Genomic DNA, 15,134 nt, shown 5'->3' on the forward strand with positions numbered 1-15,134 from the left:
ATTCTCTCAAATTTGTTCTCTCAAATCTGACCTAGCCTCCACCATCAACTAATGAGTATATATAGAGGAGGTGAAAATTAGGGTTAGGGTTTTTAGGAAACCCCTCAAATGGGCTTGGGCTTAGCATTGAAGGAGGAAGCCCAACATAAGTTATGTGATTTTTCACTAGCCACATCAATAAGATCAAATTTTAAGTCAAGCGAACAAATAACTTTATCCATCACATGCAGGGCGTCTTCAAGATTATTACCGTACCTCTTCATTTGATTAGTAATTGCTAAAACTCTTGTAAAATAATCATAAATGGATTTGGACTTCTTCATGAATAAAGATTCAAACTCACCTCTAAATGTTTGAAGTTTTTTTACATCGTCAACCCCTTAATAAGAATTTTGGAGAATCTCCTAAACATGCTTCGCCTTAGTTTCATGAGAAAATTTTTCAAACATGTTATCATGTAAGCTTGCAATAAGGGCGTGTTGATCCAATCAACATTTCCTTTGCAATTGGTTTCTTTGTGCTAGACTCAAAACTCTTCCAATATTCTTTGGTCCTCATAGCCATTTTCTATCATTTACGATGCATCTTGCGAGCCAATTATTTCCCTTATACGAATACATGAGTTATCAAAGTTTTCTTTTGAGTTTGGGAAACACAAGAGAGTAGGCGAAGAATTGGATTTGCTACTGAGCTTTAAAGTATATTCTAAGTTAGCAAAATTATATAATTACCATATTTACCTTTAGCTTTAATTTTAAAATAATTTTTAAACTTAAGAAAAAAGTCTTCCCAATCATGCTCCAATATACAAAAGTAATTTTTTTTTTGGTATATAAAAATTTAGATGAGATTAGATATCAGTATCTCATTAGGATTAGGGCAGACCTCTAATTTCTTTGAAGATTACTGATAGAAATTACAAAAATATTTATAAATGGATGAAGTACCTCTTTTTGAAAAGCAAACAGGAAACAAAAAAACAAAAAAAGAAACTAGGAACACCTCCTAGACCAAACTACTCCTACATAGTCCCTTTCAAGTTTGTCACGACAACCAGAAGGAGGCGAGTCAAACTCTTGTAAAGACCAATCAAAGGAGTAGGCAAAAGAGGCCATCCAATCGGCAACCCCATTCCCTTCCCTATGAATATGGGAAATTCTAACCCTCCAATTCCAATCCAGCATATTCCTTATGCGCAAGACCAAGATAGAGGCTGGATGATGAGAGCTGCACCCTTCTCTTATGTAAAACTGGGCTACTAAGGAATCACCTTCAAGCCAGACAAAACGGAAACCTTTCCTCCATGCAATCTCAAGCCCAAGGAGACAACCCCAAAGTTCTGCTAACAAAGCATTACCACAGCCAAGATTTTTACAAAAGCCAACAAGCCACCTTCCACTAGCATTCCTAAATACACCCCCACAAGCAGAAGCTTCTCCATTATTCATACTTGACCCATCCACATTGAGCTTAACCCAAGGGTCCGAAGGAAAAACCCAAGAAACTAATTTCTCTTTATTCGAGTTAGTCTCAAGACCAGCAACCCGAAGCGTGTTTTCTGACCAAGAAAAATCTTCACCATAGACCATAGCAGCTCTAAAAGTGCCATAAGCAGGAACAGAAGATCCCTGAAAAATTTTCTTATTCCTAGCTTGCCAAATGAAACAGGAAATGATACCAAACAGAAGAGGCCATGATGGCAAATTGGACCAATTACGATCCTCAGAGATATTGGACAACACTCATTGCTGAAGATTAAGAGAGAAAAAATCCTCCCAAGCCTCTCGCTTAACTGCAATCTCCCACACTTTTTTTGCTGCAATACAATCTCTAACCGCATGTAAGGAAGTTTCCGTAAAACAATTGCACAGATGACATATATCTGAACCCGCCATGTGCCGTCTGCAACGCCTTTCATTTGTCAAAATTTTATCTCCTAACAACAACCAAAGGAACGTACGAATCCGTTCAGGTCCATGCCACTGCCAAACGCGATTCCATGGTAAATTGGTAGATTCCTCGTTACCCCTGGATATGGCCATATAAGCGGACTTCAGCGAGAAACTCCCATCAGATGTCCTTGTCCACAAAATTCGGTCATGACCATTAACATCCGAAGGAGGAAGGATGTTATTAATACGAGCATTGACGTGATCGGGAAGACTATGCTGGAAAGCCCCCCACATCCAACTTCCGGAGGATGAGACAAGATCAGAGACCATTAGCTGATGATTTATCTGAGAGGGATCAGAAATAGCAGCATAGGATGAGAGTGCACCACAACCCGGAACCCACGGGTCATCCCAAAAATGAGTAGAATTTCCATTACCTAGCAAAATTCTGGAATGCTGTAATATCACAGGCCAAGACGAAACAATTGCTTTCCAAAGAGAGGAGCTATTCCGAGTAGCAGAAATATTAGGAACCAAATCAGACTGAACTTTATACTTGCTCTTTAAAACTCTAGCCCAAAGCGCGTCTGGATTAGAAAGGATCCCATAACCAATTTTCATAATAAAAGCCCTGTTAACTTCCTTCATTTTCCTCAGACCCAGCCCTCCATGATCTTTATCCATGCACAACTGATCCCACGCAACCAGATGAGGACGAGTAGATGCTCTATTAGAACCCCACAAAAACCTCCTAATATGTTTCTCAATATCATTGCAGATTCCGAGAGGAACAACAGAAACTTGCATTGTGTAGGCTGGAATAGCTGAGAGAACAGCTTTCGAAAGTGTAATTCTTCCTGCTAGAGAAAGACTGGTGTGGTTCCAGGAATTAATCCTAGATTGAACTCGATCGAGGATATGACTGAAAGCCGCCCTCCCAACTCTGCGATGATGAAGAGGAATACCCAAATACTTTCCAAGATCCACCGTCCTTGAGAAGCCCAACTCACCACTAAGTTCCTCTGCCAAAATATGATTCACATTGTGGGAGAAGAGAATTTTTGTTTTTTCATGGTTAACCTTTTGCCCAGAAGAAAGACAAAAATCATCTAGCACCTTGGAAATGGTTTGGGCCTGATCAAAGGATGCATCCGCACAAAGAATAAGATCATCCGCAAAAAAGAGGTGAGAAATGGGAGGAGCATTTCTCCTCAACATGATCGGCTTCCAGCACTTTTGCCTAACTGCATGGGAAATGAGATGACCAAGTCGCTCCATACAAAGAATAAATAAATATGGGGACAAAGGGTCACCCTGTCTAAGCCCCCTGGATGGGAAAAACTCCTGAGTTGTAGAACCATTCCAAAGAACATTCATCGAACAAGAAGAAACACACCACATAACAAGATTAATGAGGCTTGGTGCATTTTGGGAGATTTCAATTCTTATTTGCATGCAGCAGAAAAGGAGGGAGGTGGCCCGCCTGATTGGAGGAGTATTTATGATTTCCAAAATTGTATTATGAACTGCAATCTGGAAGACTTGGGTCATCAGGGGCCTACTTTCACTTGGCATAGAGGCAGATTGAAGGAACGTCTTGATAGAGTTTGTGCGAATGAGCAGTGGCAATTGTCCTTTCCTGACAGGGTTGTGACTCATCTTCCCTGCTATTGCTCGGATCATAGACCTCTTCTTCTCTGGGAGGGTCCTTCTCCTCACCATCCTGGAGGGAGCCGTCCATTTAGATTTCTGGCAGCCTGGCTCACTCATGAGGATTTCCCTGGCCTAGTGCAGGAGTGTTGGAATGGGAGTACAGGTTGGAGCACAGCTAGTGAAACTTTTCGATCGAATGCTTCTCACTGGCATAGGGAGTGCTTTAGGGAAGATGCCAAGCTTAAGAATAATCTTCAGGCGAGACTAAGGGGTATTGACCGTAGTCTTAGTCACCATCCTTGCCATGCTCTAGAAATTCTGCAGAAAGATCTTTGGCGTCAGTTGAATCTCATTTATATTCGGGAGGATCTTACTTGGTTTCAGCGGTCTAGGGCTAGCTGGTTGAAATATGGTGACCGGAATACGAAATTCTTCCATTCTACTACAGCTGCTAGGAGGAGGAGAAATCGTATTGATGCTCTGAAAAATGATGCGGGTGATTGGATTGGTGATCCCTCTATTCTGATGAATATGGCGGTGGAGTATTATCGTAATTTATTTAAAGAGGATAATACTGCTAGACCTGGGCTTCCAATTAGAGGCTATTTTCCTCACCTTGTGCAAGAGCACAACATTCATATTGGTAGCATTCCTTCGAATGAGGAGATTAGGAGTACAGTTTTTTCCATGGGACCTCACAAAGCTCCAGGGGTGGACGGTCTTCATAGTCTATTTTTCCAATCTCAATGGGATACTGTAGGAAGCTCTGTTTGTGATCTGGTGAAAGATGTGTTTAATAATCCCCAAAAAGTTCGGGATATTAATCAAACTCTTATTTGCCTGATCCCGAAGATAACTTCACCTCAATCCCTTAAAGATTTCCGGCCTATTAGCCTTTGTAATGTTATTTATAAGACTATTACTAAGCTTATTGCTAACCGTTTGAAATTGCAGATGGATAAAATTGTTATGCCTAACCAGTGTAGTTTCATCAAAGGAAGGCAAGGGACAGATAATGTAATTATTGCTCAGGAAATTATTCACTCTATGAGGTCAAAGAAAGGCGCCAAAGGTTGGATGATGATTAAGGTGGATCTGGAGAAAGCTTATGACAGAATTAGCTGGGACTTTCTCCGAGATACTCTTCAGGATGTGGGGATGAAGTACCTCTAGGCTCAAAACATTCAACTTTAACCACAATATTTAATGCACATATTAATCACAAGCATAAGAAATACTTCAGAATTATAACCTTAAGTAAGGATAAGTAGACATGAATGAGACCCAATTGGTGCAGCTCAGTTGGTAACTTGGCGCTGAGTTAGTGGGGTTGGATATGTGTTCGATTTCCGCTGAATGTATTCTAGGGGAGGGGGCTGAACCTTTAGCCATCACTGTTCTCTCGCACTCCGGATTAGTCCCATAGCCGGCTCAAAGAGTCGAAGCTCGTGGAGATACCGGAGGGAGCCAACTCGTCTCAAAGAGATAATTAGGGTTGGGTAACTCCAAAAAAAAAAAAGTAATTAAATCTTGTTTAATATTTTTATATTTCCAAAACTAATAACTTGTGTAAAGCGATCTGAATGTAATGTAATGCTATATGTTAAGATTGAATATGTGCGCGGTGTGGCACGCTTCATTACAATTTCATATGTAATTAACAGCATCTATGCGTGGTATTGCAGTAGGGTCCAAAATGTAAGGTAGCTCTCCTCCTGCCTTTTTCTTTAACTTTGGGCATAAAGATTTTCGGCATGCTTAAATTGCTGTAATTGAGAATGAAAGTTTTAAGAAAGTTAGGAAATGCAAGAGTAAAGTTTTGTAAAAGTATTAAAGAAATGAAGACCTTGCGGTGCTAAAGTTATTAATAACAAGTTAATTTAAGAATGTTCGCTTGTTCTTCAAGTAAAATTTATTGAACCCTTAAGGCATTTTTTATTTCATTGGTACGTTGTAATACTTAAGCATTTGTACCCTTGTTCTCTAACTTCTTTATTTATGCTACCATTACCATTCTTCTAAGTTTTCTTTTCTTCTTAATTTTTTTTCTGTCCTGTGTGTGTTTAAAAAAATACAAAACCAAAGTAATTTAATCTGAAGGGTATATTATATATCTGTTTTCCACTATAGATTTCAAGCATATTCATAGAAAAATATTATATGACATTTGTTGGTCGGGTTTTGATTTAAATCATTCATTTGGGGAAGAGGCCAGAGTGGAAAGCACAATGAGGCTTCGAGCTTACTTGAAGCAATGTTTTTGGTTGTGAAAACGTCAACAACACAACCTACATGTATATCGTTAAACTGGGCCTGCACATAGTCATATCAAACCAAAGTTGGATTTACAACATTTCTAATACGGAAAAGTTCTCTGACTAATGGATCAGATTACTCATAATTCTTACATTTATAGGCTGCAAATGCCAAAAAAAAAGCAATATCTCCAGTTCTGGGGCGAATTACCAAATATAAAAGCTCATATTTTCATTTGGACATTATTCAATTATAAATAAAAAAAATAATGTATCTACACCCCTCTCTAAAAAAATAAATAAATAAAAGAAAGGGAAGTGTTGATTCCAGTAGTAACGAGCTTATTCTCCTTAATTAGAGGTATTAAATTCGAGTTTTTGAAATGAAAAAAAGAAAAACCATTGCTAGAGATATATAAAACCATTAAAGAGACCTTCACCTAAAAGCTTAAAATTTTTGGTTAATTAATTTTTTACATGGTATCATAGCTTCGGTGTCACGAATTCGAACCTTACCAGCTCCACTTTCTCTCGTGATTATTAGTACATGTAGAATGAGCGTAATGCATCATTCATTTTTCAAGTTCAATAGGCTCTCGTATGAGAGGGCATATTAGAGATATATAAACCATAAAAAAGACTTTTACCTAATAACTTAAGCTTTTGGATTGAATTAATTTTTTACAACTGCTTCCAGGTCCAACCATGCTTGAACTGGATTAAATCATTTTGGATACTAAAATAAATAAATAAAATACTATTGTGGTATCTACAAAAGAACTTTGTTAATATCTTTTTTTTTTTGTACAACTTTGTTAATATCTTATGTTTAAGTTTTAAGTTTAAGTTCAATTTGTATATTTGAAAATAAAATCCATGTTTAGTCATCACAAAAGTGAGTAAATTTGATTCTTCAATGTATACCCTTTTAATTGTTTTGCCATTTTATTTCATCCAAAACTTAGATGGTACCGTTTTCACTGGGAATATATCAACAACAAAAACTTCGAAATGCGTCATTCTCTACCTACTACTTTTAGTGGGGAAGTTGGCCAGATATAATAAAATATTTCTCACCAACCGATTGCAATGAAGCTTCAAAAAGGAGATAGAGATGGTGTTTGCACGGAGAGAAACGAAGAAGCAAAATGGAAATGGCTAAGACAAACCAAACAGTGTTAGGGAGCACTTGGGGAATCAGAAACACCCTTCATTCTCTTGTAGCCATCTTAACCACTCTTCTAGTTGTCACTGCCATTTATCTAAGACAGGATGTACCACAATTATCTCAAAAAATAGATGTCTCCATTGACTCTTTCTCATCAAAATGTGACTTGTTCTCTGGTAAATGGGTTTTTGATAACGAATCTTATCCACTATACAAAGAGAAGCAGTGCACGTTCATGTCAGATCAGTTGGCTTGTGAAAAGTTTGGAAGGAAGGATCTTAGTTACCAGAATTGGAGGTGGAAGCCCCACCAATGTGAACTACCTAGGTGTCTCTGTCTTTGTCTCTCTGCCCCATGATATTTTTTAATATTGATTGTTATAGTTTATAGTTTATACCTACGTGTAAGATATACTTATTAATCAGGTTTGGCTATGTTTTTGAGCTTTGTGGAATGTGGTTCTTTCTATGTTAATAAGGTTCAATGCCACAGCATTGCTTGAAAGGCTAAGGAACAAGAGGCTTGTGTTTGTGGGGGATTCACTCAACAGAGGCCAATGGTTTTCCATGGTTTGCCTTGTTGATTCTTTACTACCCCCAACTCTCAAAACCATGCATTCCATTGCCAATGGTTCACTAAACATTTTCAAAGCTAAAGTAAGTCTTCATCCTCATGAACTTATTCTTGTTTCTTTCTTTTATTTTACCATGTTTCAAGAATTGAAAAATAAGAGGGAAACTGTATATTAGAGACGGATTAGAGAAATGTTACTTGCACATAAGTAACACATAATCTCACATACCATTTTTTTTAAGGTTTTTCACTCAAACCAATAAAGAGGGAGAAGAAATATTTCAAAAAATAATTTCTTAAAGATAAAAAAAAAAAAACACATTCCGAGCTATCTGTATAATTATCTCACCAAGTAACACAGTTTTTTTTTTATTATTATAAATTAGACAATCTTATTAGTAACATGTGTAACTATTTATATTGCTAAAAGTTGGTTAATTAATTGACTCATTTAATCAAGGAATACAATGCAACCATTGAGAACTATTGGGCCCCATTACTAGTAGAATCAAACTCAGATGACCCAGTAAATCATAGGGTACCAGAACGGACTGTGAGAATCAGGGCCATAGAAAAGCATGCAAGGTATTGGACAGATGCAGACTTTCTGGTTTTCAACACTTACCTCTGGTGGAGAAGGCCTATAATGAATGTTCTGTAAGTGCAATTAATTAACTTAACCATCACTTTCTTGATCCACTTGCAAGTCAATAGAACCACCATATGACATGATTGTTTTATGATATACTATTTTCAATCATACATTCATTTATTTAATTATATATATATGGTACTCTGCTTTACAAATTTATTTTTGATTGTGACAATTTTAATTGAACAATTAGGTGGGGATCATTTGGAGACCCAGATGGGATTTACAAAGGAGTTGAAATGTTGAAAGTGTATGAGATGGCCCTAAGGACATGGTCCGATTGGTTGGAAGTGCATGTCAATCGTAACAAGACCCAATTGTTCTTTGTTAGCATGTCACCTACTCATGAAAGGTATCCACAGAGCAAGTCTATTATTTGATCATATTGATATATATGGTAACAATCTATTAGGACAAGTGCCCTCTCCACAAGGAGATGCATGCATTTGTGTTAAAAGTAAAAAAACAGGGGTGACAGCAGTGGCGGAGCCAGGATTGAAAGGGAGAAGGGGCGAAAATTAATTTTTTGTCCTGTTTAATATCAGTATTTTTTTTACCTATTGACCTCGTAGGAACTCATTTAGGTAATTTTTTACCAAAATATTAACATTTAACAACATTTGAAAGATTAAAAAAATGTATTATTGATCGGATCCAATAGACATAAAAAGTAGTTTATAGCAATAATTAAAAAAAGTGCCTTAACTAAAACAATGTTTTTAACTACATTTTTTAAAAAATAAATAAATAAAAGACTGCAACCAAGTTGTCCTAAAAAGTGAATATTTTAAGTTAGATCAAACTCATTTTCTCTATATGAAACCATTATACAAAGAGAAACACAACCATACAAGTGAAAAGAGAGCAAAAGGGTGGCAAAAAGACCAAAGCCTTTATAACCAAAACATAGCATATGAAAATAAAAAGGAAAATGCAGAAAAGGTTACACATAACACACACATATTAAGTGAAGTGGAGGTAAATTTCAACTTGAATCTCAAACCAGAACTTCCAAAAGAAGTACATTTAGCAATAACAACAGTACTATGTTTGGCCTTCGACTGCATTAATTTCTTTTTTCAATTTTTTTTTGGGGGAAGGGGGGCGGTCGCCCACCCTAACCTCCCCTGTCTCCGCCCCTGGGTGACAGGTCACAATCATAAAGTATCAATTTATCAGCAGGGAATATTTGAACACACTAATTTAATCATAATATTCTTTATTATTAAGTCACTTACTCACATCTAGGGATATAAATGAACGAGATGACTTATGAGGGGTCTATGTCAAGTTAAGTTTCACCTATATATATATATATATATATATATATATATATATATATATATATAGGGGCAGGATATTCTTACACCGGTGTAAGAGTTAGAAGTCTTACACTCAATCTTGATCATTGATCCACTTGTATCCAATGACTCACATTACTAAAAAATTTGAACCCTTAGATATAAATGGGATCAACGGACAAGATTGAGAGTGTAACTTACACTGGTGTAAAATGATCCTGACCCATATATATATATATATATATATAGTAAAATAACCTTAAAAAAACATTTAAAAAAATCTACCATACGGCACTATTGTGCATATCCAATTACTCAAAAACCAAAAAATGAAACTAAATATTAGTGCATGAGTATAAATCAAAAGCTATATAATTATACTAGAATCAATAAACATATTGTATTTGTAATACAAAAAAATTACAGGGCTGAGGAATGGGGAGCAGCTAAGGGTGACAATTGCTACAAAGAAACAGATATGATTGCAGAAGAGGGGTATTGGGGGAAAGGGTCTGATCCTAAAATGATGCGTGTGGTGGAGAAGGTGCTTGATGATTTGAAAACCAAAGGTTTAAATGTTCAAATGCTTAACATCACACAACTTTCAGAATACAGAAAAGAAGGCCACCCCTCTATCTACAGGAAGCAGTGGGAACCTCTAACACAAGAACAGATATCAAATCCAAATAGTTATGCAGATTGCATACATTGGTGTCTCCCTGGAGTTCCTGATGTATGGAATGAGCTCCTTTATGCCTATATTTTCCATAAATGACAAACATTATTTGACATTACAAGCTTGGAAAATAGTACTTGTAAAAAATAGCACGTGTATTAATTTATACAACACTAAAAACAGCACAATAGCAAAGCATGTACTTTCCTTTTTTCCTTTAATTTGTTTAAGCGACAACACTAGAAGCCAAAAATATTCCTAAGCCTAACCTTGCTCGTTTTAATATACATCATAAATATATTATATTATTAAAAAAATTAAAAGGCTAACCTGCAGGTTTTTAGACGAGGCTTTTTAAAGTGGGTCTATGACTTAATTTTTAAATGAACTTTTTTAAAAGTCTAAACCTGTTCTATTTAGAAATAGAACAGGCCAGGTCAGACCTAAGGTAAGCCAGACCGTAGACTCCTAATAGGCTACCTGACCCATTTAAATCCCTATTCGTCGTTTTTAATTATCAAATCATTGTGTAACAAAATAATAAATTGAATTATAATCAAAATAGTGCTAATAAATTAAATTAGAAACAAAAATAATAAAAAATAAATATAATTTGAACTTGTATTATCCTTATTAGTTACTCGCAAATATACATAGCAATCGAAATAGAACTCTGTGACTATCAATTATGTTACTTAAGGTTATAACATGACACCATGGTTTCCAAAGATAGCTGTATCATCTGTATTGCTGAAAGGAAATGTCGTCCGTTCAAATAAAAATAATTTAATATCATTAAATTTTTTATTCTATATTATTATTATTATTATTACACAAAATGCTAACTCACCAACTCCCATCGTCATGGTATGCTTTGTTATAAAACTCTATTAGAGCCTAAGGTCTAAATCACGCTTGAATGACTTGTGTGGTATCTCGGGCTGTTGAATCAAACGAAAGTTGCCTACTCTCAGGTGTGAAAGGTGTCGATGACAGATTGACATCCCTAGTCTTACATACGAATCATGAAAACTTGGTTCCGCTATAGTTCCATCTTACATGGATTGTACACGACTGAGTAGGGCTAGGCACTATGTGATAGAAGCTTAGAAGTGTTAATGGGTTGTATCCAAACAAGCAAAAAAGAAGTGCTCATGAGCAAGCCCATTATTACCATCGTCCTTTGAGATTGATACCTTTTAGCAGCACCTTTTTCCCTTTTGTGGGTGTTTTGATGATCTCCTATTGCTTGCGAAATAAACAAAAAAAAAAAAAAAAATCCTCATGCAAAGTTACTTTAAAGGCCATGAAAATAATGTACTCCGAAGCAAGTTTGCGCATGCTACACCTATTGCAAGCCCATGTTATCCACCACCAGTGGCCCATGCACTTAGCAACCATGCCTTTTGCAAAAGCATTATTCATCTTGGTGAGAGCTATTTTTTGGTTAAGACCCTTTCTCCATAAAGTATATATCAAGCCCTATGTCATTATTTTTTCTCTTGTAAGACTACGAGAACACTGAACATGAAATCGCTTGACAAGCTAGCTCATGCGTTGATTCTACAACCTTTAATGCAAATATCATACATCTAAGTCTTGAAATTCAAAGAAATATATATATATATATAAATAAATAACAAAGCCATTAGCATCACCAAGATGTAACATGTTTATAAGCTTGAACTTTGAAATAACTTCAGAGACATTTTTTTTTTTTTGAAATAACATGCCTATTTTGAAAGGAAGAAGATATGATATTCATAGGCATAATTAAACTGCATATGACATTTAACAGCAGGCTAGGCAGTGTCTGTTGCTGGTTGGGTCACGCCAAACTTCACCAACAGTTTAGTCAGGGTTTCAGGGGAGCAAACTTGATACTTGACTTTTGCAGTGGGTGAGAGAAAAATCTCTGCAAGTTCAAGCTTATCTGAGGTAAGACTTGTGCTGTCCATAGTTTTACTTAGTACCTTCAGTGCAAGTTGAACTGCTTCTTCCCTTGTGATATCATCCTTATAGTCCTGTTTTAGAATCGACTGTGCTGCCTGGTTGTTGGCACCAATAGCTGCAGCTTTCCAACCACCATAATTCCCACTTGGGTCACTCGTGTAAAGTTGAAAGCCAAAATTTTTGTCCCATCCTGCAAACAAGAATGAGACTCCAAATGGCCGAAGACCACCAAATTGTGTGTAACCTTGCTTGGTATCACAAAGAGATTGAACCAACTGCTCAACAGGCATTGGCTCTTGGTAAGCAAATGAGTAACGTTGCGCTTGGACCCTAGCAGTATTGATTAGGATGTTGGCATCAGACATAATCCCAGCCACGGCACATGCAACATGATCATCGATCTTGTACATTTTCTCAGTGGAAGTTGAGGTTTGTAGCAGCTTGGATGTTACTTTCTTTTCACCAACTAGAACAACCCCATCTTTTGATAAGATACCTATTGCAGTACCAGCATTCCCAATGGCCTCCATTGCATACTCCACTTGGTAAAGTCGACCTTCAGGGGAGAAGATTGTGGTACGGCTATCATATCTTCGAGACATATTGATCTCTGAGTATCTGGATCAAAGCAAAGATTAAGAAAAGGAGAGGAATGAATATAAAGTATTTGTAAGGTAAAAGAAAACAAATGAAAAGTACTAAGGGAGAATTTGAAAAAAGGCACTGCTGCTGACAAAAAAAGGCACACCTATATGTACCAAAAAAAAACACCTGAAGTAATTTTTATATGTATTATATTGTCTTGAAATAAATTAAATGATCACTTAGAGTCATTACTCTTCCTCTACGGATTTTTTTCTATCAAGAGTTACTTTTTAAAAATGCTCCCATGAATTTATTTAATACTTTTATCTCTACATAGCTGCAAGCACAATAGAAAATAATAAACTTTAAATAGAGTAGAACAAAGGAAACTTGGGCTAAGTAACAATAGACTGATCTATATTCCTCTCTATAGTGTTCTTAGTCTGAATTAAAGATAAAAGCACCATTAAGAAAGAATAAGAGATAAGTCCATGATTTATGATAATTCCAGATACAATTAGGAAAACTTAAAGCAAGATTGAAGTATATGACAACAACATCATGACTATAATTCGAATTCACATGTAAAACAAGCTGTAATTCTAGTTAGACAACCATACACTCACAGGCTAAGACAATTCTGTCTCGACATCATTCATCTCAGAAACAATCTGTCAATTCAAAAAAACAAAAAACAAAAACAAAAACAAACAGTTGTGGCACTCTGAGGCCACAAAAAACAGTTGGGGCTTTATCTCTTCTCTTAAAAGTAAACACATTACATTTTGAGAATCACGAGTTAGACAAATCTGTGCCAAGAAAAAATGAGACAGAAGCAATCTCCCAGAAAATATGGCAGTAATGTATTACCACCAACTTAGAAACTCTGAAAAAGTCAGCTGTTCAAAAAGGTATAGTTATTATTAGTCATTATAGAAATCACTTGAGAGCATATGTTCGATCCTCTCCAATACCGTCTTTAGGAGAGGTTTAAAACCTTAATCCCGGAACCCTTCCCCGAATCAGATTAGTCACAAAGCGATGAATTGATTGGAATATCTCCACAAAAAAAAAAAAAAAAATCACTTGAAAGATTTTGCAGCCCCAGAGAGCAAATCAAAGCGACAGCGACCACAAATCTAATTTCCGCTAAACCACACGACAATCTCAATAGTAAGTTTGATGGGTGCTGAAACCACTATCACAATGTAAAAAAATTGAGAAGCAGGGATCATATATATATATATATATATATATATATATATATATATATATATATATATCTAGCATAACTAAAGCTTGAAATCACCACTCAAAATGGATCAGGGATCCAAAGCAAAAGAACATAAATTTAGATGAAAATTATTTCCTTTATTAATAAAGAGTAAACCCCTAAATTATTCCCTCATAAATTTGGAGGTAGACATAGTAGACCTTGAGAATGCAAAAACCCCACCAAAGTCCTTAAGGAAGGAGGCACTAGACACACATAGTGAAATTTTTTAATTCTCCAAAGTTCATATTAGTTTAGTAGGGTTTTGCTTTTGCAACTAATAAATTATCATCCAAGTTCTACAAATCAATTTTCAACCTCTCCAAGAGACCCACAAAACTGAATCGTTTTTTTAAAGGAAAGCAAAGGGAAAGTTGTAAACTTTCAACCTAAAACTAACAGAATTGAAATGGGAAATACTACATTACGAGATGAAACCGAGAAACCACAAGAACAGCAAAATATATATGGTAGCACTGTCAGAACAAAAAAAAAAATATTCACGAAATTTTAGACAAACATCACGCAGAGATAAATTGTGGCGTTCAATTATCCAACAGAATTTTTTTTTACCAAAATTGAGAAGACGATCGGAGAATCGCGGGGCGAGAGAACTAAAAAGCACCTTGTAAAGTTGAGGAATGAAATACTGAATACTAAAGAGAGAGTGTACCCAAAAGAGAGAGGTTACAATTTGAGGGAAATATATTAATTATAATTACATTTCATTAAATATAAGCAGAAATTTAAAATAATTAAAAAACATAGGGGTGTTAGTAGGGGTGTAAATGAGTTAGGCCGGCTTATAGGGGCTTACGGCTTAACGTATATTAGACTAGACGTTGCCTATTACAAATAGTAAAATAGAACAGGCCTGAGCTTTTAAAAAAATCTATTTAGAAAACAGGTAACACCCCTTTTTTTACATGTCGGGCCTATAAGTCTACAGGCCGGCCAATATCATATTATTTATTTTAAATAAAATAAATAAATTATTATTTTAATAATTTTGAATAATAAAATAATATTATGTTAGTTATTCTTTTAGTTGTTGAAGTTTAATAGGCTTAAACAGGCTAACAAGTTTAGATTAAGGTTTTTATTTTTTAAATATAGGTCAGATCAAACTTGTAATTTAGGGTCTACACAGGCT

General features: G+C 35.8%; 2 protein-coding genes across 3 annotated transcripts; one reads left to right on the top strand and one right to left on the bottom strand.

Moving 5' to 3' along the window:
* The first annotated feature begins 6,948 nt into the window (after positions 1 to 6,948).
* LOC133297841 (protein trichome birefringence-like 34) lies at positions 6,949 to 10,269 on the top strand. The gene is made up of 5 exons (XM_061497054.1): positions 6,949 to 7,295; positions 7,447 to 7,624; positions 8,002 to 8,198; positions 8,387 to 8,545; positions 9,921 to 10,269. Exons 1-5 carry the CDS (start codon positions 6,949 to 6,951, stop codon positions 10,267 to 10,269), a joined length of 1,230 nt encoding a protein of 409 aa, XP_061353038.1.
* Positions 10,270 to 11,818: 1,549 nt separating this feature from the next.
* LOC133297838 (proteasome subunit alpha type-4-A-like) lies at positions 11,819 to 14,652 on the bottom strand. 2 transcript variants are annotated; one of them, XM_061497044.1, is made up of 2 exons: positions 14,555 to 14,652; positions 11,819 to 12,741 (listed from the first exon to the last, which is right to left on the bottom strand). In XM_061497044.1, exon 2 carries the CDS (start codon positions 12,723 to 12,725, stop codon positions 11,973 to 11,975), a length of 753 nt encoding a protein of 250 aa, XP_061353028.1. In that variant the 5' UTR covers positions 12,726 to 12,741; positions 14,555 to 14,652; the 3' UTR covers positions 11,819 to 11,972. The 2 variants fall into 2 exon arrangements, with proteins under 2 accessions (XP_061353028.1, XP_061353029.1); XM_061497045.1 differs by having other exon boundaries at positions 14,607 to 14,627.
* Between the last annotated feature and the right edge of the window lie 482 nt (positions 14,653 to 15,134).

This window comes from Gastrolobium bilobum, unplaced genomic scaffold (genome assembly GCF_033153095.1).
Source record: "Gastrolobium bilobum isolate Gb01-03AN ecotype WA unplaced genomic scaffold, APGP_CSIRO_Gbil_v1 utg16124, whole genome shotgun sequence".
In the NCBI taxonomy this organism is placed as follows: domain Eukaryota; kingdom Viridiplantae; phylum Streptophyta; class Magnoliopsida; order Fabales; family Fabaceae; genus Gastrolobium; species Gastrolobium bilobum.

Bases quoted from the DNA above. Each gene is read 5' to 3' on its own strand.
- LOC133297841 (XM_061497054.1), top strand. From the start codon at position 6,949: ATGGAAATGGCTAAGACAAACCAAACAGTGTTAGGGAGCACTTGGGGA. The intron at 7,625-8,001 runs GTAAGTCTTCAT...CATTTAATCAAG, and splicing joins TAAACATTTTCAAAGCTAAA to GAATACAATGCAACCATTGA. The intron at 8,199-8,386 runs GTAAGTGCAATT...TTGAACAATTAG, and splicing joins AGGCCTATAATGAATGTTCT to GTGGGGATCATTTGGAGACC.
- LOC133297838 (XM_061497044.1), bottom strand. From the start codon at position 12,725: ATGTCTCGAAGATATGATAGCCGTACCACAATCTTCTCCCCTGAAGGT.